Source organism: Topomyia yanbarensis, chromosome 2 (genome assembly GCF_030247195.1).
Source record: "Topomyia yanbarensis strain Yona2022 chromosome 2, ASM3024719v1, whole genome shotgun sequence".
NCBI classification, from domain to species: domain Eukaryota; kingdom Metazoa; phylum Arthropoda; class Insecta; order Diptera; family Culicidae; genus Topomyia; species Topomyia yanbarensis.
This window is the reverse complement of record NC_080671.1, coordinates 366614312-366640709: the sequence shown is the minus strand read 5'-3', so window position 1 is coordinate 366640709 and position 26398 is coordinate 366614312. Positions and strand designations below refer to the sequence as shown.

Here is a 26398-nt window from a genome sequence, read left to right as displayed (position 1 = left end):
TTTTCTTTCATGAACCGTTTTCACTTTATTGTTATTTTTATACGTTTGTCACACTACACAATTTTCGCAGTGAGTTTGGAGGTTCCCCGACTAAATTGAAAAAGTCTGTTCCGTTGGCTCCGTAATTTGCATGAACACAGTTTTGAGTTGCAGCTTGGAAAATAAGGAAGAGTATGAAGTTAGTTTTCTTTAAGATTTTTTTTTCGATTTTATGGAGTATTCTCAATGATCTGTCACGTTACAACCAGAATCTGTCACGTTACAGTTCCGTATTTTTATTGAAGCAAGGATATCGAGACAGTCGTACACAAATAATCCTTGATCTGAGAACTGTGTATAAACGGGAAATTTCATGTTTATTTTGAAAAACATTGGTTTTGATTAACAAATGTGAAAAACTTATGAAAAGGTCGTAATAATCCGAAGTAACACATTATGTCGAAAAAAATTTAAAATGGCTTAAAAACATTTGCATTTTGAACGACAATTTTACATGAGAATTTTGAATTGAAAAACCATTTTGAAATACATTTTATAACTAAATTACTTAAAGAAATAAAAATAAATTAAAATTAAAAATTAAAAGAATTTTTGAAATATGTTTAATGTTTTGTTATAAAATCTTTTATTGTTATTTTCTCCACGATGCAATTATATTTTAAACTTTTTTATTTGCAATTAAATAGTACACGTGTTATGTTTTTTGCCTTTGGTTTTCGGTGGTTATTTTTTCTACTAGATATGGTTATTTTCACTACTAGATATTCTCGTTGAAAAAAAATCTAAATTTTTCTTAAGAGCATTTTGCTTCGAAATGGTATTTAGTATTAATATTATACAAGAAAATTATATTTATGACTGGCAAATACTAAGAAATTTGGAAGCATACTTGAGTCGTTTAAAATGCTTTCTTACTAATAACTCCTTAACACTGCAATTACAGTTTCTTCAACTGTTATGCTTTTGTTAACAAAAAACCTATTTTAATCCACCTAGCGGTGCAATTGTGCCTTTCTCAATCATGAATCACGAGAATGTGTGCGTTGTTTATATTCATTAAAAACTTTTAAATGCATATATTACATTTTATTATTATACATCACATGACAACTATATACAGGAAAATAAATCATTATTCGAGTTCTAAAATTTTGAAAAAGAAAAAACAGCCACGGTAATATTGAACTGAAAAAAGGTGCGAAATCGGCAGTCCCAAAAAGTCGATTTTTATAAAAAAAAAATTTTTCGAGATAACATAAAATCTCGACGTTTCATGCATTTTAAAGATGTTTGGCATCAAAAATACGAATTCGATTTCTGAAATTTAATGGGGTCCCCCCTTTGAAAAAAAATTAGAGTTCCGACTTATATGGGAATTTCATATGTGACCGGACGATTTAGTCTATATTTCCGGACCCATATAAGCGATCCGTACGAAATTTTATAGACATCTATGGGGATATTATAGCTATCATTTGGGACTAAGTTTGTGAAAATAGGCCCAATCATTTCAGGGAAACTGATGTGAGTTCGTAAATTTTGAAAGATGGCCGCTTTTCCCGGGCACTTCCGGAACCGTCTATGGTGGTCAATGTAGTCAACGAAAGTTTGTTTGGCTGTCGGTGACCTAGAACTGCAAAGTTAAGTTATTTGAGAGACATTTTAGCGAAATTTTTACCTTTTTTGCTTCCATCGGAGTATCGATTTGAATCACAATTTGCTATGTGATCGCACGCCACAACCCGTAACTCCGGAACCGGAAGTCGGTTGGGGATAAAATTTAATAGCCATTTACGGGGACGCAACATCTTTCATTTGATACTAAGTTTGTTTAATTCGGTCTAGCCATCTCCGAGAAACCGATGTGACTGTTAGTCTGAATTTGGATACTTCCGCCGGGGCTTCCGGAACCGATGATGGTGGCCAATGTGACCAAAGAGACTTTGAATGGCTGTTAATGACCTAGTACTACAAATCGAAGCAGTTGTGGTCACATTTTGGAAAAATTTTCACCATTATACATTCATTGCAGAATTTCTTAAAATCGACATTTTCTGCGTGATCGTACTCATCACCCTGTAATTCCGGAACCGGAAGTCGGATCCATTAGAAATTCAATAGCAGCCTACGGGAACGTTGCACCTTTCATTTGGGACTAAGTTTGTAAAAATCGGTTCATCCATCTCTGAGAAAAGTGAGTGAGACTGTGTTCGCGTACACACACAGACGCACATACACACACACATACATACACACACACATACATACACACACAGACATTTGCCGAACTCGACGAACTGAATCGAATGGTATATGTCACTCGGCCCTCCGGGCCTCCGTTAAAAAGTCGGTTTTCAGAGCAATTGCAATACCTTTCTATTGAGAAAGGCAAAAAGGTGCGAAATCGGCAAAGTCCCAAAAAGTCGATTTTCATAAAAAAAATTTTTTTCGAGATAACATAAAAGCTCGACGTTTCATGCATTTTAAAGATGTATGGCATCAAAAATACGAATTCGATTTCTGAAATTTCATGTGGTCCCCCCTTTGAAAAAAAAATTGAGTTCCGGCTTATATGGGAATTTCATATGTGACCGGACGGTTTAGTCTATATTTCCGGAACCATATAAGCGATCCGTACGAAATTTTATAGACATCTATGGGGATATTATAGCTATCATTTGGGACTAAGTTTGTGAAAATTGGCCCAACCATTTCCGGGAAACTGATGTGAGTTCGTAAATTTTGAAAGATGGCCGCTTTTCCCGGGCACTTCCGGAACCGTCTATGGTGGTTAATGTAGTCAACGAAAGTTTGGTTGGCCGTCGGTGACCTAGAACAGCAAATTTAAGTTGTTTGAGAAACATTTTAGCGAAATTTTTACCTTTTTTGCTTCCATCGGAGTATCGGTTTGAATCACAATTTGCTATGTGATCGCACGCCACAACCTGTAACTCCGGAACCGGAAGTCGGATCGGGATGAAATTAAATAGCCATTTACGGAGACGCAATACCTTTCATTTGAGGCCAAGTTTAGTCGAATCGGTCTAGCCATCTCCGAGAAACCGATGTGACTGTTATTCTGAATTTAGATACTTCCGCCGGGGCTTCCGGAACCGAGGATGGTGGCCAATGTGGCCAAATAGACTTTGAATGGATGTTAGTGACCTAATACTACAAATCGAAGCAGTTGTGGTCATATTTTGGAAAAAATTTCACCTTTATACATTCATTGCAGAATTTATTAAAATCGACATTTTCTGCGTGTTCGTACTTATCACCCTGTAATTCCGGAACCGGAAGTCGGATCCATTAGAAATTCAATAGCAGCCTATGGGAACGTTGCACCTTTCATTTGAGACTAAGTTTGTCAAAATCGGTTCAGCCATCTCTGAGAAAAATGAGTGACATTTTTGGTCACATACACACACATACACACACACATACATACATACACACATACATACACACACACAGACATTTGCCGAACTCGACGAACTGAATCGAATGGTATATGTCACTCGGCCCTCCGGGCCTCCGTTAAAAAGTCGGTTTTCAGAGCAATTGCAATACCTTTCTATTGAGAAAGGCAAAAACATTGTATTTTTTTTGTAATTGTATTTTCCAACTTTTTTTGTTTCCTTTTTGAAAAATTTCACCAAAAATATTCACACAGAAGAATTAATTCCCTAGAGCTCGCTATCATATAGTTTTGCTGCACAAAAGGCGATTTTCGGAAAATATATTTTGAAAGCAGTGCATTCAAGGTCTCATACGTCCTTTTTGAATATTACTCTTCAATAAAAATTGTTTGTTTAATAATGGATAATACTTAGTCTCCCATATAGATTAAACGTAAAAGGTTTCATCAGAATCGAAGATGGTCTCCATTTTTAACGTAATTTAGTCAAACTTGATGGAATTGCTTTACAGGGGAAAACATCTGTCACGTTACATAAGATCAATTGTGTTTTCTCAAAAATGAATAAAACTTTACAGTTTCTACCATATTGTATCAAAAAGTAGAATTAAACTCGTAAGAAAAAATGTAGGTTAGACATTGTATGCATGCTTTTGGTGTGGTACACAAAACTTTTTCGAATCTTTTATCTGTCACGTTACATGTTATTTGTTTTTCATTACTTCACAATTAAAAATAAGCATTAATCCATTTTCATCTTAAACTTTCCAACTATATTATCAAATTTATATTAGACTACGATTGTAAAATGTGGTTTCAGGCAAAAAGTTGACAATATGGATTTTACTTACCTTATTATCTCCTTACGGTGTTTTAGTCATTTTCAAGTCATGCAAGTAGCATCAACAAACTTTTATAAATGACAGACAGGGAATTTTTTATGGGCTCACCATTCATATTTTTTAACATTAGAGGTTATATACATACGGAAAACATACAGTGTGACACAAAATTTGATAAAAAATAATTTCGCCTGTGGTTGCCATTTTCGGAGCCTTGACCATATGTGCTATTCTAAATATAATAAAATAGTTGTTCGTAACGAAATTAGATCGGAAAAAATTAATTGCATAATCAAAGTAGTTCATTCTCAAAGATGAATCATCCAATAAAATAGCTGGAGAAAAAAATAGCTTACCTCCGCTATAAAACACGTTAATACTATACGACGACGCTAAAGACGACAAATTTGAGCTTGTCCGTCATCTTCGTGGTATTTTGACTATGCCATACATTATTTACATTTTTTATGCTATGTCAAAATTCTAAAATTCTATACAGGCAAACATTTTGAAAATTTGTTCTGAAAGGGCTGAAAATTTCAAATCAAATTACTTTTCGTCACGTACCATTTTTGTTGAATTTGCAAAGTGCACCCTTACATCGAAAAGGAAGATATAGTCCTACGTCAAAAGAATTTGAACGCACTTTCGCATTGCGCCCATTTTTAATGTGAATACTAGCACTGTTAAAGTAAGTACATTCCCTGCAAATATCGTCCTGGAAAAAAATGTTCATAGAACACTGAATGACGACGAGATTTTATTCGAATTTGATAAATAACGATTAAGATGGTTATTTACAAAATTAAAAAAAAAATTATCCCAGTCGACTTACATGAGGATTCCGATGACAATTTACGGCACATTAAATTCTACTACCAATCATCTTTCTATCCAAGGGAAGTATTTGAAGAGCCAAACCGTGCGGTTGGCCGGGTTGGCCCGGCAAAGGGCGCCAGCCTTAGGGGGCACAGAAATTTCTACCTGTTTAATAAAACTGCGACATTTCAAGATATGTACTAGACTGTTTCCGTTGTTTTAGAATCCGGACACTTCATTTATTCTACAGCAGCGTTCTATTGGCGGATTTGTATTTTTTCTATAACGATTTTTTGGGAAGGAATAGATGGAAGACGAGAAAAGAAAATTGATCCTGCACACCTACGTTGAGAACCCGACACTAAACTGGTCAGCGGCAACATTGTGCAAGTTGTGCAGTATCCTGAGTTGTGTTTCTATGGTTTCCCTTTACTTCTGCTTGAGCATTGACCAATATTTTTCGATCTGGCGGAATTTGTACTAGGCAAATTTTGTTCATCTAACATAATGTCCTCATGAAATATCGTAAAACTAGTGTGATTGAATGCGTCTCCAAAACTTAGATACGGGAAGGGTAAAACCAAATAGTGCGGTAAACTCCTTGAATTTCTAAATTATTATGATGTCATAATGTCATAATTAGGTCCATGTCAGGAAGAAGCGTACCTCATAATCCGTCTCTAATGTAGTCGTGTAGTTGCATACGGTTTCCAGTAGTATTGTAGACATATTCGATGGCGTTTTCAGTGCAACAAAAGCTGGTAACAATGCAATTGAGAATACACGAAAACATCATATTCTGCACACACCAGTCGTTGACAGTGTCCATTAAGGCCAATTACAAGAAGTCAGACGGATTACGAAATATATTTTAAGAGTGTGCAACCAGGACTTAAAATATCAGCAACGTTGTTAACAAACAGCGAAAATAGCAGTGGTGCGAGTGTACTGCCTTGAGAAACTCCACTGTTATTTTCTGAAAGCAATTAAATTGAGCAGTGTCAATACAAACAGAAACTTAACGATGAATGAGATACGATCGAAGTCAGTAACAAAACCTAGGCGTGCCGCCATCTGAACCTTTGTGAGCCCTGATGAAACAATGTGTACATTCGTCTAGACACTCCTGCTTATACAACTTCGACTCCGTCGTATTGTTGATTTTGAAAAACTTGGTTTTGAGTCCACAGCTACTAATTATTTGTCAGATCATCGGTTTCGGGGTGAATTTATAGGCGAAAATAAACTTGGATTTACTGAGGACATGCTGCGGCCAGAAAAACATTTTTCTGGAAATCTACAGAATCGGCGATGTTCAACTTTTCGACCAGATCGGATTTTCGGCGTGTGATTTTTAGGATAAAATTTCTTTTCTCGTCTTCCATCTACCACAACTTTTTCAAAAGTGCGCGTGTCAAAACAACACTCCACTCGAGACTAAAATACAGTGGCTCAAAACGGCGTTTTGGTGTACTTAATTCATTCGAGTCAAAACTATCCATATAAGCGATTTTAAATTCTCTACAATGTTTGTGTGAGTAAAAAGCGCCATCTTTTTGCAATATTATCTTTTAAAAAATTGATCATAGTTGTCTATAGAAAATTTATCTTTTGAACCAGAAGCGATAGCGCTTTGTTGTCTTCGACAAAGTTGTAGAGGAGAGTATTTTCATAAATTATTTCAACTTCTCCGGATTAATACAACGTGTTATTTCTCCGGATAAATAAAACAGCCGGAGAATGAGTGAATGAGTTTATCACGGTATCTTTTTTTCGCTCGCTGCTTTTCTGTCGTTATTCCAAAACACGAAAAAACAAGTCTATCATATTTCTTTGCCGCTTTTCTTTGTAATTAAGTGTATTTTTTGAAGTTTTATTTTATTTCCACGAAATTAAAATTTTATCACCTTCTCCGGTGAGAAGGAAAAAGTCAAATAAATTTTATCCGGAAAATCATTCTCACGCTATTTGTGTAGACGGAGAATTTTGCTGCTCATCTTATCTCGGAAAAGTTGGACATCGGATAAGCTTCTTCTCGCGTGAGTGAGAGAGAATTACAATGCCTGCTCAATATATTATGCTTTCGCGTTTTCGAGAACAGAATTTTTGTAAATTAGTTAGGAAACATGATAAAAAAAATTGGACTCCTTAAATTATAATTCGAAAGGTCAGTTAAAGAGGAGGACCAAAAAATATCAAGGCTGCACTAAACTGAAACCCCGCCAAAGACGCCAGAATCCCAGTATTTGTCATCACGTTGACCAAGAAATCAAACCACTTCAACCTAGTTTGAACTTTTCTGTTTTTAATTCGCTCTGAATGCAACTTGACTTCAATGCGCTTTTTTCCCTTCGGTTTTAATGTACACGGCGAAATATAAAATAGTGGAAAATTTACAAATGTGCGAATTATGCTTTCATTCGATTACGTTCAAATTTTGCTAGCTTCAAATTGTATGGTACCTATTTAAATATATAAATAATGTCCGCCTGGAGACTGCACCAAATCGGTCGTGGCAAATTAGGGTTCCGTTTTCCGATTGCTTTCTTCTGCAATTTTTTTTCTGTTTTGCTTCTAAAACCCATATCTTCCAGTTTGAAATCGAATTAAATCCAAGTCCACTGTCAATTAGTTCGAGTCAATCTAGTATAAACTTTGTAATAAACATCACATTTTTTGCTGCATCTCGTGTTTGTGTACGTGTGTGTGTGGGTAGGATGTGTAAGATATAGAGAAAAGTGTTTCGTGTGTCGCAATTTCAAAAACGTTTCGTTTTTATTATTGCAAATTTTACCCAGGTTCGGAAAAAATATGTCGGTCGGTTTGGTTTAGTTTAGTACGGATCAACCTTAAATTGCTTCTACTTTCACTTTTTTTTGAGTGGAATTATTTTATTTGTGTCCTCAGTTATTTGTTCGCGCAAAGTCCCTTACTTTGGAAAGGTGTAGGGTTTACCTGTTTAGTTTCTGCGACTGTCCCGCTAGCTAGCATTCCGTAAGATTTATTTTATGTAAAAGTAAGATTAGTGGCAGTTTGGTATTTTTTCGTTTTCTTCTCATCATGCAAATGTTAGTGTGTTTACGTACTTGGCGAAGTTTCGAAAGAATTGTGAACAATGATTATAGCTATTGCAGCGTTTGATGAATTGTGGTGCTGTATAATGTAAGAAGAAAATTACTCAGCGTCGCAGCTGTTCCGTGTTAATCGCAAAAGTTGTGAAGTTTTTAATTCTTGAACTAATTTCGCTCTGTTGTGCAGTTGAATGATCTATTGATCGGTATGGGTATATATAAGTATGACCTGAAGGCAGATGGCGTTCTGTTTATATGCATTATCTGGTATAATGAAGTGAACTAAATTTTGAATTGCATTGATATTTTTTCTTCCTATATGTTACTGAAGATTGATTGCATCTACCGATAGAAAATTTTCGCAAAGTAGAAGCTGCTTGAATTAGTTAGTAAAAACTGTTAAATATTTTATCTTATCTTTTCTAGTATGTACAGACAATGTGTCTAGGCTAGACTATTAAATTCATTAAATTTTAACTAGTTTGAGTTTTCTGTATTAATGTCCTAATCACTGCTATGGAATGAAAATTTGCGATTTGAAACGGTTTGTAACTTCGTTAAATGATTTATCTATGCGCGCTTAAAGTTTAACGTTATTAAACTGGTAATGTATCACTTGGTTTAGCTTCAATCTTTGCTCTTTGTGTCGTCGGTTCATTTTTGCCCATAATCGGCGATGTATAAAAAACTTGGGCTCGTCACGAAGATTGTGGTTGAACTGCCACTCTCACTGCTCAGTTACCTTCTGTGTTTATTTAGAGCTTTGCTCAAGCTTTGCGACACAATCGGAGAGTAACGTAATAATTGTTTGCTAAAACTGCTCAAATCATAGAACACCCAAAACTCTCCCGTTTTCTGTAACATTCTGCGTCGATTTTAATGGATCAATATCAACTTTTCAGTGTGGAATACAAATAAAACTGTTTGGGATGTGATACCAGCAAGTTGCATGAAAACTTGTTAAATGCACATTCGCAATGCTGAAGTAAAGCTTCACGGGTTGATTTAATGTCCTAGCAGTTTAATTCAGTTCAGTTGAGTTCGATTAAACCGTTTTAAGCTGCTTTTTTCCGACATAACTCATGACGAATTACGATACTTACATCATAATCCATGTTAGTGGCAATAACGTGTAACACAAGCTAGAGGAAAAGATTTTCTTTACTTTAATTTTAATTTTTCTCGGTAAAAAAAATCTACGGTCATCCCAGAAACTTTGAAATAAACAAATTATAATAACTGTCTGCCTAACTGGTACCGATTTGGTATTAGTTTAGTCTAACTGGCAGCAAGTTGGTGTTAGTTACTGACGAGTTGAACACGAAACATTCAAACCCAACTTTTCTAAATTATAATCGTTTTAGATGAAAGCAGATCGGAAGTCTCAGAAGTCCCTTGTACTGCCGCTGACGCTATAATGAGTCGATGGTTTAGAAAGAACGCAAGAAGTATAATATAGCTCCGTGTAATGTCTGACTTCGTCTGAAGAATTTCCTGCAGGCTCAAATCCAAGAATTATACTGAAGAGGTCTTCCGTTTGTTAGAAAGTAGAGCTAGTTAGTTAGTTAGTTAGTTAATTAAAGGGATTCCATGAGAAACCGGCCGAGCTCAAAATATGACCATCGTCGATTCGAACGAAATTTTGAAGTTGTGTTCGGTTTATGAATCTCCAATATTTTCTCTGACGATTGCAATATTTTGATACAAGAGCAATTTTCCAAAAGGGCGTGAACATTTGTACGTGCACTAATTTGATTTTTTTTGTTCGATTACTGTATTTTATACAACAAAACTTTCTGAGAACGAGTTTCAGGGAATGAATATTTATATGCGAAAAAAATATGCACTGAAAAAATATTGTGTTATTTTTCAAAAAAAAACAAAAATTTATATTGAAAATATAAATTGCAAAAAAATCAATTTTTTCTAATTTTTTATATTTTAAAAACAAAAACCTATAGAGAAAAGAAATATTTTGAATGTGATTGTATGATGGAGAACTTATTGGTAAAAAAGTTTTTCTAACTAAGTTATTCGCGTTTCTCCATCAGCAATAATAATTTTTTCAAAAGGCCCATTACATTTCCTGTAACTTTCTCTTTGGCATCAAGGTGATATTGTAAACCATTTGAAAGCTATACGAAAATAGCTAAAATATGATCGAACTATTTAGTTTAATCATAAGACCCTATGGTTGAATAGTATTTTGATTGTTTTCGTATAGCTTTCAAATAGTTTACAATATCACCTTGATGTCAAACAGACAGTTACATGTTATGGGCCTTTTGAAAAAGTTATTATCGTTGATGGAGAAATGCGAATAACTTCTGAAAAGGTCGTAATAAAACAAAAGAATTATATTGTTAAAACAAAATTTGAAATATCTCGAGAACTACCACATTTCAGAAAATTTTTGTTATTAGCATTTTAATTTAAAATAGCGTTTCATATTCAAAAAAAAATTGTATTTTTGACCGCAAATAGTAAGAATTATAAAAATATGTCAAAAATTTTTATTGAAAGTTTCTCCATGATCCAAATATACTGAAAAAGTTTCTTTTACGTCTTTAAAACGATAAACATTAGATTTTTGACATTTTATAATTAGGTAACGCAAATAACTTTTAAAAAGAGCATAATCACACGAATTAAATGTTTTTGTTGGAACAAAATTCCACATATCTCTAAAACCATCGCATTTTGGAAGATTTTTGTTAAATGCATTTTGATTTTGAACGATTCTTAGAATTATATTCTGCAATAAAACTACAGTTTTGTATGTCAATCAGCATAGAATTTAAAAACATTTATAAAGTTATTGTTAGAAAACTTTTTTACCGATAAGTTCTCCATCATACAATCACATTCAAAATGTTTCTTTTCTCTTGAGGTTTTTATTGACAATATATAAAAAATTAGAAAAAATTGGTTCAATTTAAATTTTTAAACCAAAGTTTTGTTTTTTGTGAAAAATGACACAATTTTTTTTTTCAGTGTATATTTTTTTCGCACATAAATATTCATTCTCTCAAACTCGTCCTCAGAAAGTTTTGCTGTATAAAATACAGTAATCGAACAAAAAAAAATTGAAATTTTTGCGCGTAGAAATGTTTACGCCCTTTTAAAAAATTGCTCTTGAGTCAAAATAATCTGATTGTGGAAAATGTCTTCCATGCCGATGAAATATGTAAAGTTTCATAGGAATCCAAGATGGTCGATCAGGATTTTAATTATTTTCGGACGGATCTTCGTGGAATTCCTCAATTGTAAAAACACCGAAAATCCCGATTTCGAACAAAATCGACCAAAATTTATTCGTATTATACTGTCACTCATTTTAAGTAAATTCGAGCCGAAAGCCTTGAATTGCAAACTCTTTGAAGGTGACGGAGGAAGCATCTAGTTGAGGCACAAAACTTCGACCGACATGGAGAATGTGAGTCTGATTCAAGGCGACGGAGGGAGCATCTATTCAGAAAACAGTATATTAAGTTTCCAGTGGAATGTATGGATTTAAGTGCCATCGAATGTTATCCTAACCCCACCATTAGGCTTGGAGGCTAAAGATTCTAAGGTTAATCGACATTAAAAAATGAATTCTCTCTTTCTTCATATTCTTTAAACTATTGTTTTGCACTCGATTCCAGGCCCGCACCAAAATAAATTCTTCTGAAAAAAGTTAGTTGATGGCAAAATGGATGTCGAAGAAGATTTATCATCAAAGACTCTGAATTCTCATTTAAAATTATACACATTAAACTCAGTCGGAACAAGCAATAACGTTACTTGGAACAAACCTTTAGTGGATGACTGCTGCGTCTACATGCATACTTATAACGTTGAAATCGATGGTGTTGTCACCGATTCGAGTTTATCATGCGTGGATGTACTGAAGCACGTGGTCAACTGTTTCAAGGACCCCAACAAAAATCGCGTATCTCTTAACAAACAAATGGGGAACGAGACAAATGGTGTGTCAGGTGATCTTCGGCGGGATTGTGTTGTGTTTCATTACGCTTTCTTCGACAAGGATCGTCCCCAGCGCGCGCGTTATGCATTGCAGCATTGAACTAAATACAAGCAAATGGGCCACGAGCAAAACGTCGGAGGTATCCAACAACGTGTACAAGTAGGCGAAAGGTAGAAAAACAAGTGAGTAAGTGAGACTGCGAGTTAATATTTGTTGAAAGTACAATACGCCGGCGTTCTGTTGCTCAAATTGTGTTGGTTGCTCAGACCATTCTTGCCTTGCAAGTAGCATCCATATGGGTCCGAGTTTCCACTTTTCACAATCTACCAGTTCATTTGGAGTCATTCCCCGTGACAATAGATCTGTAGGATTATCTTCCTGCCACATGAAGCCATTTGCAACCAGGGGTTAGTGCTGGGACTTCTGAAATCCGATTGGCTACATAAGCTTTCCAAAGGTGAGGAGACGTCTGCAGCCATCGTAAAACAATCGTTGAGTCCGACCAGAAAATCACTTCGTCGAACTTTGTTACCAAGCTTCTATTCACCTTGTCGAACAAAAGAGCGGCTACCACGGCCACGCACAGCTCCAGCCGGGGAATGATCATTCTTTGTAAAGGAGTCACGCGCGCCTTGGCGACAACAAGGTAACTGTCCAGGATCGCACGTAGATCATACGACTGTGCAGTCGTAGACAAAATGTTTCGCTTGGTTGTTGGTCCCTCGCCGGTCTGCTTCACGTTTATCACTAGTTTGAAAACATCAAGTGCCGGCTCCCATAGAATGCCAAGTGTCTACCCGGATTCATCTGGATGGAGTTTGAGCTCGCTTTGAGTAGTGCGCAACTCTGGAGGTATCTCTTGTAAGACTTCCTTGAAATCAGAGCACCACTTGTGCAGTCGAAATCCACCTTTATGTAGTAATTCACTCACATCATTGCGCAACTAGATTGCAGATTCTACAGACGGCGTTCCATGCCGAATGTCATCGATATAGAACCCCTTTTTATGGCTGCTATGGCTGCAGCGAAATCCTGTTCGTAGTCATCTGCTAAGATATAGAGCGTGCGTATCGCTAGAAACGATACCGGAGCTAATCCATACGTGACTGTGTTTAATTGATATGTGGTAAGTTCTTCAGACGGATAAAATCGTCAAAAAATGCGTTGCAAAGGCTGGTCTTGCAAAACAGGGCCTACCTCTAGAAGATCATTTGAGGAATGCGCATCGTTTTGTGCTTGATAAGGTATCGGATGCATGTGGCCCTATTGAAGGCATGAAACTATTGCACTACGCGCGATGTGTTGGATCTTTTTGCAATTTTGCTTCTAGACAATGGAAATGTCGAATGGCAATTTGTTTTGAGTTACCTAAATGACTTTCGAAACTCGATCGCTTAGGTAGCCTCACTATATATCTTCCATCTGAACTCCGTATGGTGGTCGTAGAATAAAACTTCTCGCACTGTTGTTCCTCTAATGTCCAAGTAGTTGCAAAGTTTTCCTCGATCAGCCAGAAACGTTCTAGCTTGGCGTCTAGAGCTTGCAATGTGATGGTATTGCACGCCATGCTTGCTTCTTATTTTACGACATCTGCTAACCCAGTTACCAACCATCCGAAATCACTTTCCTCCAATACCGGCAGATTTTCTGACAACCCAATGCGTCCATTTCGAATGAATGAAAAGCATTGTTCCGCTCCAATAACTAGATCAATTTCTCCAGAAAGATTGAAATTGGGATCGGTCAGTTCTAGGTTACAAGAAATATTCGAATCTTCTACAGAAATCGATTCTGCGGGAAGATCCGTCGTTACATTTTGCAATACTATGAAGTGAACGATCTTGCTGGTTCTGCTACACCGCAATTGAATTCGAGCTGATACTGAGTGTTTAGCCTTTTTGATACTGTTGCCAATTCCACATATGTCCACGTAAACATTGTGCCGTTTTAGCCGTAGTCGTTTACACAGTCGTTCACCTATTATGTTTGCTTGCGAGCATGAGACCAGCAGAGCCCGAGCTGGTTACTCCCTCCCATGCGAGTCGTTGACCTTCAGACTTACAGTCGCCAAAAAACGTTCGACTGTCGATAAATAGATCCAATGCGTGAGTTGGATTGCACGCCACAGTTGCTAATCAATGAAGAAACGCGATTTGTTCCTGACGTGGAGGGAGTTTCTAATGAAAAGCAAGATTGCTCTGGATTTCCAAACCCAGGATGCAGCATTGAATGGTGGCGCTTGGCATACGTTTTACATGTGAATTTCGATTTGCAGCCTCGAACAAAACGATCATTTCGTAGGCAATTACTGTATGATGCTTTGTTGTTCACCAGTTCTAAACGCTCCTTAAGCGGCATGCCCTGGTTCACGGAACAGCTGGTTAATAAATGACGCTGATCGCAAGTAGGGCATCCGCGATAATGTGTCTTCTCTATAGCGGCGTGACTGATCATCTTAGGTGTTGATCTTTTCATCGACGACTGAGAAACAGGATCGGAATGTTGTGAGCTCAGATGATTATTGTTTACGTAAACTGATTCAAGTCCCCGAGTCCTCTCGTGCAAAAAATCGCGAATGTTGGATGTTCTTTTGTCGCCATTTCCTCCCAAGCTGTTAGTGTCAAATCGTCTAGTCACGCTGTGAGAACTTCAACTATTAAAGAACTCAAATGCTCAACAGGCTCCTGTATTTGTTCCAGAATTTGAGTGTGGCGTTGAAACTCGTCGAGTATTGCATGTAGAGCCGAGGATGACTACCCCTTGATCTTTGAGTATTCTAGTATTATTTTGGAGTGACGGAATATCAGTACGGGCTTACCATGAAACAATCTACCACTTCTAACCTCGTAAGTTTCACTTCAATGTTGCGGTCCCCCATCGAGCAGTAGATGGATGCAATTAATATAGACAACATCGCAGTCCTGATATGACAACGTACTACGTACTTTTCTGCATCCTGATCAGAAGTGTTGTAGAGTACGCAGTTCAGGTGTAGGCACCTTATTTTACCGTTCAAAGTGACCTGCTTTCTGGTACAAAGCGAGAGAACAAACTTTACTACGCCACACTCTTACCGAGCAGTCGGAGTACAGCAGCAAAACAAAAATGTATTCTACTGGTCTACGGGAAAATGTACTCGGTTTGGCTACCGTTCTGGCAAGAGCTGTAGTGATGCGTCGCTGTAGCGGGCTGTACGGCTTGTGCAAATGTAAATATACCGAAAAAAATGTAGTTTACCGGTACCTTTGACATCTCTGGGTAAGATAAATAACGGGTGTACCATAAAATAGGAGAATGATTCCAATACCGGTCTCCCGAGTACGCGACGAGGAGATAGCGCTCGTGAAATCGCAGTGCCGGTGGATGACGAAGAACTACCGCGGGACGTCATTCCGCTCTCGAAGAAATCCGGGAAATGACAGCTACTATTCCAGCGACAAGTCAGCCACACCCCCCGAAGTATTTAAGCTTAAATTTGAATACAAACTTATGCTGTACATCGCCGGACAGAGGGATTTCACAACCACGGTTCAAGCCGAGCGGTCTAGCCATCAATCAACAAGTGTACCAGGCGAAGTGTCTTGAGAAAATTCTTCAGCCGTTCATAAAGAAGCATCATACGGATGGGATGGTACATTTTCTGGCCGGACAAGGCGACTTCTAATTACGCCAAGAAGACGCTGAAGTATCTGGAGCACAAAAAGAAACTGTACGTACCGAAAGAAAGAAATCCGACCAACTTGCCTCAGTCTCGTCCCATTTAGGGTTTTTTCGGCTCCCTCAGTGCCCTAGTGTACGAAAATATTTGGCGGGCCAGGATACGAAGCAGTTGACCTCCAGGATCCGGAATTGTATCCGGAATATGGACGTCAGTGCCGTCCAGCGCTCTTGTGAGAGCATCGCGACTAAGTTGAGTCGTACGGCTGACCAGGGCCCCTTCTCCAATATTTATGGATGTTTTTTTGAAGAATAAACATTATGTTTTTAATAAAAAAATACTGAATTAGCTGAATTTTTTTTGTTTTTTTTAACTACATGACAGAAAAAATTCACATTTTCAATTGAACACCCGTTAGTCCGCATATCCTGCCTGGCATCAATTTGTATGAGTCTCCTTGAGTTGCTCTCTCTGTGGTGCGATCCGAATCCGCAGATTTAACGAAACATGTGATGTCTGTTAGATCAGGGGCGGCGAAACACTTTACGCCCGAGTGGGTAGAAAGCATAGAGTGAGGGGTCCATTAGTAAGAATTTTTTCCCTTTTCGCAATGCACACGCTTATATTAAATTCACATTAAATCACGTTCATTTATGCAAATGGAATTGTGGTACATCGATGTTTTCAAATGTGTGTAATGCGAGATACTTGCGTTGCACATCTAAATTTTTTGAAATGGTTCAAAATTTCGAGTGGGTAATTACCCACTCGGTTATTTTCGAGTGGGTAGTACTACCCATACTACCAACGCTTTCCGCCGGCCCTGTGTAAGATGTATATCGGATATACGAAATAAAATATTAAACGCAAATATTGCTACCTCAAAGAAAACGCAGGAATTAAACAGTCGAACAAAATTTCTAATTACGAAGTAATCGATGCTTTTGTTCACTAGCCAGTAAGCTTCCACTAAAAATGCTATTTTTTTTAAATAGATGTAAGTTGATTGTAAGTAGTAGTTCAAAATCAAAAGTTTCTGGGATGACAGATTTCCTCGCGTTATTTTTTTTTCAACCTAAGTCAATTCTTGAACTTGTAAATAAATGTTGTGCGATGGTCAAAGTAGTTGTGGGAAGCTTGGATATTTTTGTAATTAGAGATGTGTAAAAAAGTGCCGCTATGTTATAACCATTTTGTTTCGATTGCAATTTAGTTCAATTACTTGTTCAACTGAAGTAGCTAAAAATATCTGACGACTAACTTTCATAATTGGATAAGATCGCGTTGCGATAAACAGTAGCTATAACTGGATTCATAGAGTAAAAATATGAAACGTGCTCTGTGATACAACAAAACATCCGATATGCATCTAGAATAATCTTTGTAACAAAATCTACATCTGAATCTAAAAATATCTGATTTTCCTATACATGAGATAAACTTTCCTTTCCGGTAACCTTTCAATTCCTACTGATTTATAACAACCTGCGATGATTTTATACTTCTATTATTTCAAATTTTTTTTCTAAGTAATCTTTTGTTTGTGCACTTGACCCTAACCTTACAGCCTAAAACATGCCTACTCTATCATTGCTAGTATTTTCAAAGAAACAAAGCCCGATCCTGATAAGAATTAACCCAACTCGCATTTATGGACGAATTATTGCACGTTTTGTATTTTTCAGCGATACACTGTTCCTAATTAAAGATGAAATCGTACAAATAACTTCGATTCAAAGTTGGGAAGGTGAATTTAGTGTAAAATGACCCATTGAAATTAACGGAAAGCCATCGCTTTCGATTCGTTTAGAGCACTTCTGCTACATCGGCCCGCGAACGAATCGAATGCCAACTATCTGCCCAATTTCGTGGTTGTCCATTGTTGAGTAGTACAAACAAGCGGCAACAATTCCGTGTAATTATACCAGATCTTGTTTAACTCCGATGAGTATTTGAATAGATTTATATTTTTCTTAAGTTATGAGAGATTGAAAAATTGGTTGCCATCTCCTGCATTGATTCTTATTCCTTTTCTCATCCTTGACAAATTAAATCAAATTTATATCAAATTAGTTATGATAATACGTTAGCTAGATGAAATTTATTTTCACTCGGTTTCATTTTTGACCTGGCTGAGTTTGCACCATTTTCTTCGTTCAATTTTATTTGTTGCTATTAAATTTTTAAGTTTTTGTTTTGTTTTCGATTTTTTTGGATGGATTGTTTTGAATTGTATTTTATATGCGATGCATTTTTCGTCAAGTTTTCCTACTCATATCCTAGAAACTGAAGCAAGCAGTCAAAATGAATTCTCTGAGTTGCAGCATTGTATTCGAGAATGTGGCGACAAACCGCGAAGCTTGCGGTCGAAAAAAGTGTTTGGATTGGTGTTGCTGACCGATGCTCCGCGTCACGAACGATACGAGTGCGTTGATCCGTTGTTGATGCCGACAATCCTCTCGTATGTGTTACTGCTACTTAAACCGCTATCACTAGATTGCGCAGCCGTCCGAGGGATACCCTCGCTGCTCTCACTGTAGTCTTCACGTCATCGGAGTGATTGTAGTAGTTAATGTTTCCGCCTCTGCTAGCTGATTGAGTGCGTAATGTCCGGTCGTTCCGATCAGTCGTGTCGTTGTTGTTCCGGCTGGTAGCGTCCGTCTGTCCGGTATTGGCCCTTGGGATTTGTGGTTTCTCCAACCTATGCTAGCACCAATCGCCTTCGTCCGATTCCGAATAGATCGAGTGCATGCCCACCTTGGGTTTGTAACCGTTCAGGGTCGTCGATCCGACGGTACTACCGCCGGTACGACCCAGATTGTACAGGTGCTCGTACGAGAGAGGTTCGACTCTGGAATGAAGAATGCAAATTGGTTACTGGAGGCGTTTCTTCAGTGGACAGTTCAGTTCAAGGAACTCCGCTAAATTTAGTTATAAATTTTGAAAAAAAACGCTAATCTTTATCAAAATGTTTGCAAAAGTTTTTCAAGTGTCTTGGATCGTCTACGACTTCGATTTGCGGTACGCAATTTTGAAATGACGTTGAAGACATACATCGGACTTGGAACGGTAGCAGAGTGGATTGCCCTGGTCATAAATGCGTCAAAGACAAAATAAAAGAAAGCAATAATGCGAAAGAAGTAACGTTTCTCCATTTACCGAGATTTCGATGTGACCGATGAGTTCGTGTAGTTGGATTCTGGTAACCACCAATAATGACACGGGATGAGATGTTAAAAGACGTATTCTGGTAGGCAATCGAGCTTAAATAGGATATGCTACCGTAGGAAGTTACAAAACGTTCATAGGACCGCGAAATCTGGACTATACTGGACCAAAGCGCTATGTGTTTTTGAGTGGAAGGTGTCCAAACGATTAATGACGGCGTGTAGATGATAGAAGGAACATGAAGATGGAGTATGAACTATAAATTGTAACAGTTGCTTGGAGACCGATGCACAATGCATTGAATTAGAATCTGTTCTGAAAGCAGCTCATTCGAAGTGAGTCGGTGCCTCTTCCGTTTAGGTTTTATCTAAGACTTTAACATGAAATACCCTAACCCAACTGGAGTGTCAACCGGCCTATTAGGATCGGTACCAGTAAGATACTAATTATGACACACTGGCGGAAGAACATGGATGTAAATAAGGATTTCATCGAAATTGAACCACGGACCGACAACCGACAGCCACGCCATTCCACTACCCTAGTGTTATGTATTGTCGAATGACCCAGTAATAAGCGAGTACCACAGTGTACGCGAGTATGCGTGAGGATATGATTAAGCCGTGGATACGATTAAGAAAATAAATATATACAGACGGTTGCTGGGCGATCGTTCTCAGTTTAGTGTACACCATCAAAACTTACGCGTGTTATTAATTGAAGAGAACTGTCCCTCAGTTTACATAGTTTACAGTGGCGACGAGGTGAAAATATTCTGAAAAAATTTTTAAGTTAAAGTGATTGCAAAAAAAATATAAAAGTGTTTTTCGCTGCTGATAGCGGGCGGCTGAAAGGAGTGAACAGCAAGGGAGCAAGTGATTTGCTGTGCCGGTGAAAATAGGTGCGATATTGCACACGGCAAAGGAAAGGTAAATCGAAATCTGGGCCAGCGTATACGGCTATTGACCGTTGTTGCGCCAATAAAACGTACTTTCGCAAAATTTATGTGCTTGTGAACGATTTTAGTCATCATTTTGTGACGATAGCGTCAGTGTTTTTTTGCGGCGGTGATTGTGTATTTCGTTCTTTTTCTTTCCTTTTAGGCTTTGGTGTTCATTCTGTTGTGCTTGGTGTTGGTAGAGTTCTCGTTCAGTGAGATCCCAACATAATTTCGGACAGTTCAGCGCAGTGCTGCCAGTTTTACTGCAGTTCTGCTGGCTTGAGTTGTGCGAAAAGTTGGTCGAATATTGTGTCGGGCTGAAATTTTCGGCAGAATTCGATACTTTTTGTTTGTTGAGACGGGTGTCGAGTACGGTAAGGTACCATATACGGAACGGTGAGCGAAATAAATAAAAGCATACTTTGTTTTTTTTTTGCGCTTGAATTGCTTTATTTAGCACATTCGATATGGCTGAAGGTAGCAATGGTAAGGCCAACGTGTTGATTGGCACGATTGAACCGTATGTGGTTGGTACTTCGTTCACCAATTATTCTGAACGGTTGGAATATTTGTTCCAAGTGAACGGGATTGACGATCCGGTGAAACAAAAAGCGCTCTTTGTCACGTTGAGTGGACCGGCAGTTTACGAGGAGCTTAAACTGTTGTATCCTTCAAAGGATGACCTTAAAAATGTTGGTTACGGTGATATTTCACAAAAGTTGCGTGAGCGTTTTGACAAGGTCGATTCAGACTTGATTCAGCGCTATAAATTTTATAACCGTGTGCAAGGACCAAACGAGAAGGCAGAGGATTTCGTGCTAGCTGTAAAATACAGGCCGAATTCTGCGTGTTTGGCGAATTTCGCGAAACTGCCATCCGAGATAAACTTGCGATGGGGGTTTTCGATAAATCTTTGCAGGAAAAGCTACTGAATGAGGAAAACCCTAGTTTGGCAACGGTTGAAAGATTTATTGTGAACTGGGAGTTGGCTGGGTCACGGGCTCGAATGATCGGCGATCGACAAGGCGGTCAAGTAGCTTCGGTAAAGCAACGTTTGGGTCGAAAAGAAACGTTCGACAGAAAGGTCAGCCGTGACAAGAGCAGGAGTCGTAGTCGCAGTGCTGTTTATAAACGGCAAGGGCGAAGCAGGAGTGGTGAGTTTCGACGAGCTGGACGGTATGCGGATAAAAAGTGTGATTTTTGCGGAATTAAGGGTCACATCAAGCGCATTTGTTTCAAGCGCATGCGACAGGAGCGGAATTCGGTAAAGTTCGTTGGTGATGACAAAGAAAAAGATTTGAGTTTTGGCGATGAGAAAATCGACGAACTTTTCAATCGTTTGCGAGCTGATTTGGACAATCCTGAGAGCAATAGCGATTCAGGTGATTTTTTATGTATGAAAGTGTTGTCCATGAATAAAATAAGCGAACCATGCTTTTTGAAGTTACTTGTTCAAGACAAGCTGGTTAAAATGGAGGTTGACTGCGGTTCGGTTGTTTCTGTTATTGGTTCTATTTTATATGAGAAATTGTTTGACTTGCCATTACAGAAAACTAACAGGGAATTGGTGGTGATGAATGGTTCGAAGCTTAATATATTAGGAAAACTTGACGTTATGGTTCGTTTTAGGACTATTGAACTTGAATTGCCATTGTTTGTATTGGAGTGTAATTATGACTTTGTGCCATTAATGGGACGTAGATGGCTTGACATATTCTACCCGGATTGGAAAGAATATTTTACAGGGGTTTCTCAGATTAACAATTTACATTTACCAAATCTTGCTGAGAATTTTTTGCTGGAAATAAAGCAAAAGTATTCTCAAGTATTTTCAAAGGATCTTACCTCGCCAATCATTGGTTTTGAGGCGGATCTTGTGTTGAAGGACAATACTCCTATTTTTAAACGAGCGTATGAAGTTCCATTCAGACTTAGGGAAAAAGTTATTGAGTATTTAGGAAAATTGGAGAAAGAAAATGTTATTACTCCTATTAAAACAAGTGAGTGAGCTTCTCCAGGCGTCGTTGTTCCCAAAAAGGATGGTGAGATTAGGTTGGTAATAGATTGTAAGGTGTCGATCAATAAATTAATTATTCCCAACAGCTATCCTTTACCTTTAGCGCAGGATATTTTCGCAGATTTAGCGGGTTGTAAAGTTTTCTGTGCCCTTGATTTGGAAGGAGCGTATACTCAACTTATGCTGTCAGAAAAATCCAGGAAGTTTGTGGTTATCAACACGATCAAAGGACTTTACACTTACAACAGGTTGCCTCAAGGAGCTTCATCGAGTGCGGCGATTTTTCAACAGGTGATGGACCAGGTGCTGGCTGGATTGAAACATATACGCTGCTATTTGGAAGATGTACTCATAGCTGGAAAGGATTTAGACGACTGTCGTAAGAAAGTTTCTGCCGTTTTAGATAGGTTAGCTCAGACAAACATTAAGGTGAATTGGAGTAAATGTAAGTTCTTCGTGTCATCTTTACCTTATCTAGGCCATATTATTTCGGAGAATGGGTTGCTGAATAAACTAGCTACAATTAGAGAGGCTACAGTACCGAGGAATGTGACGGAGTTGAAGTCGTTTTTAGGGCTCGTAAATTATTATGGAAAGTTTGTTCCCCACTTGTCTTCGAAGATTAGTTGTTTGTATAGGCTTTTGAAGAAGGACGTGAAGTTCGTGTGGGATGAGAATAGTGACAAGGCTTTCGTTAGGTGTAAAAATGAGCTACTTAATGCTAATATTCTCGAGTTTTACGACCCTATGAAACCAATAGTAGTTGTTTCGGACGCTTCAGATTATGGTCTAGGAGGAGTGATTGCACGTGACGTAAAGGGTGTAGAAAAACTTATCTTCTTTACTTCTTTCTCTTTAAATAAAGCTCAAATGAAGTATCCAATACTTCATTTAGAGGTTTTAGCATTGGTCTGCACTGTGAAGAAGTTTCACAAGTTTTTATATGGTCAGAGGTTTGTTGTTTATACTGATCACAAGCCTTTGGTTGGAATTTTCGGGAAAGCAGGGAAAAATGCTAACTTTGTAACCAGATTACAAAGATATGTTTTGGAAATGGGCTTTATGATTTATGATTTCGATATTATATATAGGCCGTCTGAAAAGATGGGAAACGCTGATTTCTGTTCGCGGTTTCCGTTGAATCAGGCAGTTCCAGCACAGTTTGACAGAGAAACTTTCAAAAGTATTAATTTTAGCCAGGAATTTCCTGTAGATTTTTCTCAAGTTGCCAACGAGACTAGAGGCGACGAATTTTTACAACAAGTTGTTAAGTTTATGCAGAATGGTTGGCCAGAGAGAATAGACAAACGTTATGCACACATTTTCTCAAATCGTGTTGATTTGGAAATTGTCGGGGATTGTCTGTTATTTCAGGACAGGGTGTTGATTCCAAATTCCATGCATAGCGGGATTTTGAAATTATTACACGCCAATCATTCTGGAGTTGTGAAAATGAAACAATTAGCTCGTCGGGCAGTATTTTGGTTTGGAATTAACTCAGACATTGAAAAATGTCGGTGATTGCGAATCTTGCAGGAAAATGGCTGTTGTTCCCAAACCAAAAGTAATTTCTGCGTGGATCCCTACCAAAAGACCATTTAGCAGAATTCATGCCGATTTCTTCCATTTTGAGCACAGAACATTTCTGTTGGTTATTGATAGTCATTCAAAGTGGATCGAGATTGAATGGATGAAACATGGAACTGATGCTAGGAAAGTTTTAAAGAAATTTGATGGGGTATTTGCTAGATTTGGATTGCCAGATGTAGTGGTTACCTTCGGCGGTCCTCCGTTTAATTCTTGAGATTTTATAACTTTTTTAGAAAGGCAAGGAATCAAGGTGTTAAAAAGCCCTCCTTATAATCCTCCCAGTAATGGACAGGCAGAGCGATCTGTCAGGATTGTTAAGGATGTTCTCAAACGTTTTATGCTAGAGCCTACAATCAAAAGATTAGACATTGATGATCAAATTAATTTGTTCTGATGAACTACAGAAATACTTGTTTGTCGTCAGATGGCAAATTTCCATCAGAGAGCATATTTTCTTACAAACCCAAAATGTTAATCGATTTGTTCAACCCCAAGTCTCATTACAAACAGCAATTAGCTGAACCACCACCACCAAGCAGAGTTAAAAATATTCAAATTCATTGAATGAAAATTGATCATATTCAGCCGCATTCATTTTCAATATTCAGTGACGCAGCTGAAAACGTCAAACGAACAAACCGCACATTCATCCATGCACATTTTCATTCGTCTCCGATTATTACACGAAGCGACCGTACAGTAATGAATCAAACGCATCAAAGTAGGCCCTGGCACAATGTAAGCGATGATGATTGTTGTTTCATATGCTTTACCGGCATTTGAAAACATTTTCCTAGATAATTAGTGTAATGAATATATTGTACGATATTCAACGGAATGAATAAGGATGGATATTTGAATGAATATTATTTCTATTCACCACGAGTCGCATCAGGTTCATTTTCAGCCGTCAAAAAAGAACTTCGATTATTTTTAACTCTGCCACCAAGTGATAAACCGATACCAAAGATTTTTGAGCAGATTCAACCTAGTGAACCTGTAGATAAGTTGACGATGGGCGATGCGATTTATTACAAAAATCACATCCCAGGGTTTCGCAAGATGGCTGAAGGCTCAATTCATAAAAAAATATCGAAAAATTTATTCCAGATTGTGATTGGAAACGTTCGGCTCACAGCTCATCGAAACCAGCTAAAGGTGCCAAGTAAGACGATGGCTAAGGCGCGTGGAATTTTATTTCCTTTCGCTAGCACGTTCGTTACTGAAAACAATAGCGATAGTAAAAGCGCCAGTCGAAAGCGAGATTTTCGCGGTACGACGAGCGATGATGAAGAGGATGTTTTCCGAGGATTCCCAGAGAGGATTATCAAACGCAGGAAACTTTTCGAGTCATCGAGTGGCAAACGAAGAACAGCTAAATACAAACTCCTACTCTAAGGAGATCGAACAGATTAAGAAGAGCCAACATCGAAAAGAATTTTATTTATTCTAAGTGAAATATTTTATGATATAATTTTGAATTTTATTACTATTAGTTAAGGTTTTATTATGTAAATTTATTTAAACTGAATTATATCGTGCTGAATTTATAAACTTAAAAGGGGTAAGGATAGTTATGTATTGTCGAATGACCCAGTAATAAGCGAGTACCACAGTGTATGCGAGTATGCGTGAGGATATGATTAAGCCGTGGATACGATTAAGAAAATAAATATATACAGACGGTTGCTGGGCGATCGTTCTCAGTTTAGTGTACACCATCAAAACTTACGCGTGTTATTAATTGAAGAGAACTGTCCCTCAGTTTACATAGTTTACACCTAGTAAGAATTGGGTACACTTCCCCGAAACGGCGAGTGGGCTAATGGTACTGGCGGCCCCCCGTCCCGTTAAAACTTTGGTAGGTGTCCAAGTACGTTCGAAACCCGGCATCTTAGCCAGCGGAAGTAGGCTCAATTGAACGTTCCTGACTAGCACCGATCCGGCTCTGAGCGCGGTACCTCATGAAGGACCGCGTCAACCCTTGCATGCGACCTCACTGCTTGCAAAGGTATCCATGGGATCGTATAGAGGCGACTAGTTACTACGGACGAAGATGGCGGCTTGGAGTTGGAACTCAAACAGCATGAAAGAAGACAAAAACAAATTCTAATGAAACAAGTGCCGTGAACCCGTTTGCCAAAGATGGGCTAGCGAGGTCGCCGACCCAACAAATCGACCAGGTGCAATAGCATTGGCAGCCACAACAGCAGTAGCAACGATAGCAGCCCAGGGAGGCCACACTGAGCACGTTCGAATGCGAATAAATGCCGCTAATGGCGAAACACCAGGAGAGGATGAGAAACCGAAGAAACCCAAGAAGGTCGGTGAAGAACAGCGAAACAGCCGATAAATGGAGAGTGGATAGCGAACCGTTCAAACCGTAGATTAAAGGAGGAAAATATAGAAAAAAAGGTTGAAAAGAAGAAAAAGAAAGAAGACTGCCTGCTGCTTCAGGAGAGGTGTAAGGGAGACGGTCCAGTCGTCAAAACAAACGGCGGTTTGACGTACACGATCCTCAAAAGGGTGAGCGGTACCCAAGCTGAAGGAGCTAGGGGAGAGCGTCATAAGAACCATGCTCTCTCGGAAAGGTGAGATGCTGTCCCAGCTGAAAAAGGATCCATTTATCAAGAGATCGACCCATCGGGAACTCGTGACAGAAGCGGTGCAAGAAGAAGCGAATGTGAGAGCTTTAGTTCAAGAAGCGGTGGTCGTGTGCAGGAATCTGGACGAGATCATAGCGGAAGCCGAAGTGAGGAACGCGCTTATTGAGCAATGTAACCTGGAGAAAGAGCGGATGTCAATCAGATTTAGGATGGCGTACAGTGGCACACAAACAGGAGCGATACCTTTATCGCCAGCCGCAGCCAAACAGCTAATGTCAACCAGTAAGAGCGAAGTAGGA

At 38.3% G+C, this 26398-nt stretch overlaps 1 protein-coding gene across 2 annotated transcripts in view; it reads right to left on the bottom strand.

Annotated features, from left to right (window-relative positions):
- Positions 1-7364: 7364 nt before the first annotated feature.
- LOC131684447 (voltage-dependent calcium channel type A subunit alpha-1-like) overlaps positions 7365-26398 on the bottom strand; it is a 196224-nt gene continuing 177190 nt past the window's right edge. For both annotated transcript variants that reach the window (XM_058967339.1, XM_058967338.1), the window contains exon 26: positions 7365-18629. In XM_058967339.1, the coding sequence (XP_058823322.1) occupies positions 18485-18629 (145 nt within the window). In that variant the 3' untranslated portion in view covers positions 7365-18484. The remainder of the gene's footprint in view (positions 18630-26398) is intronic.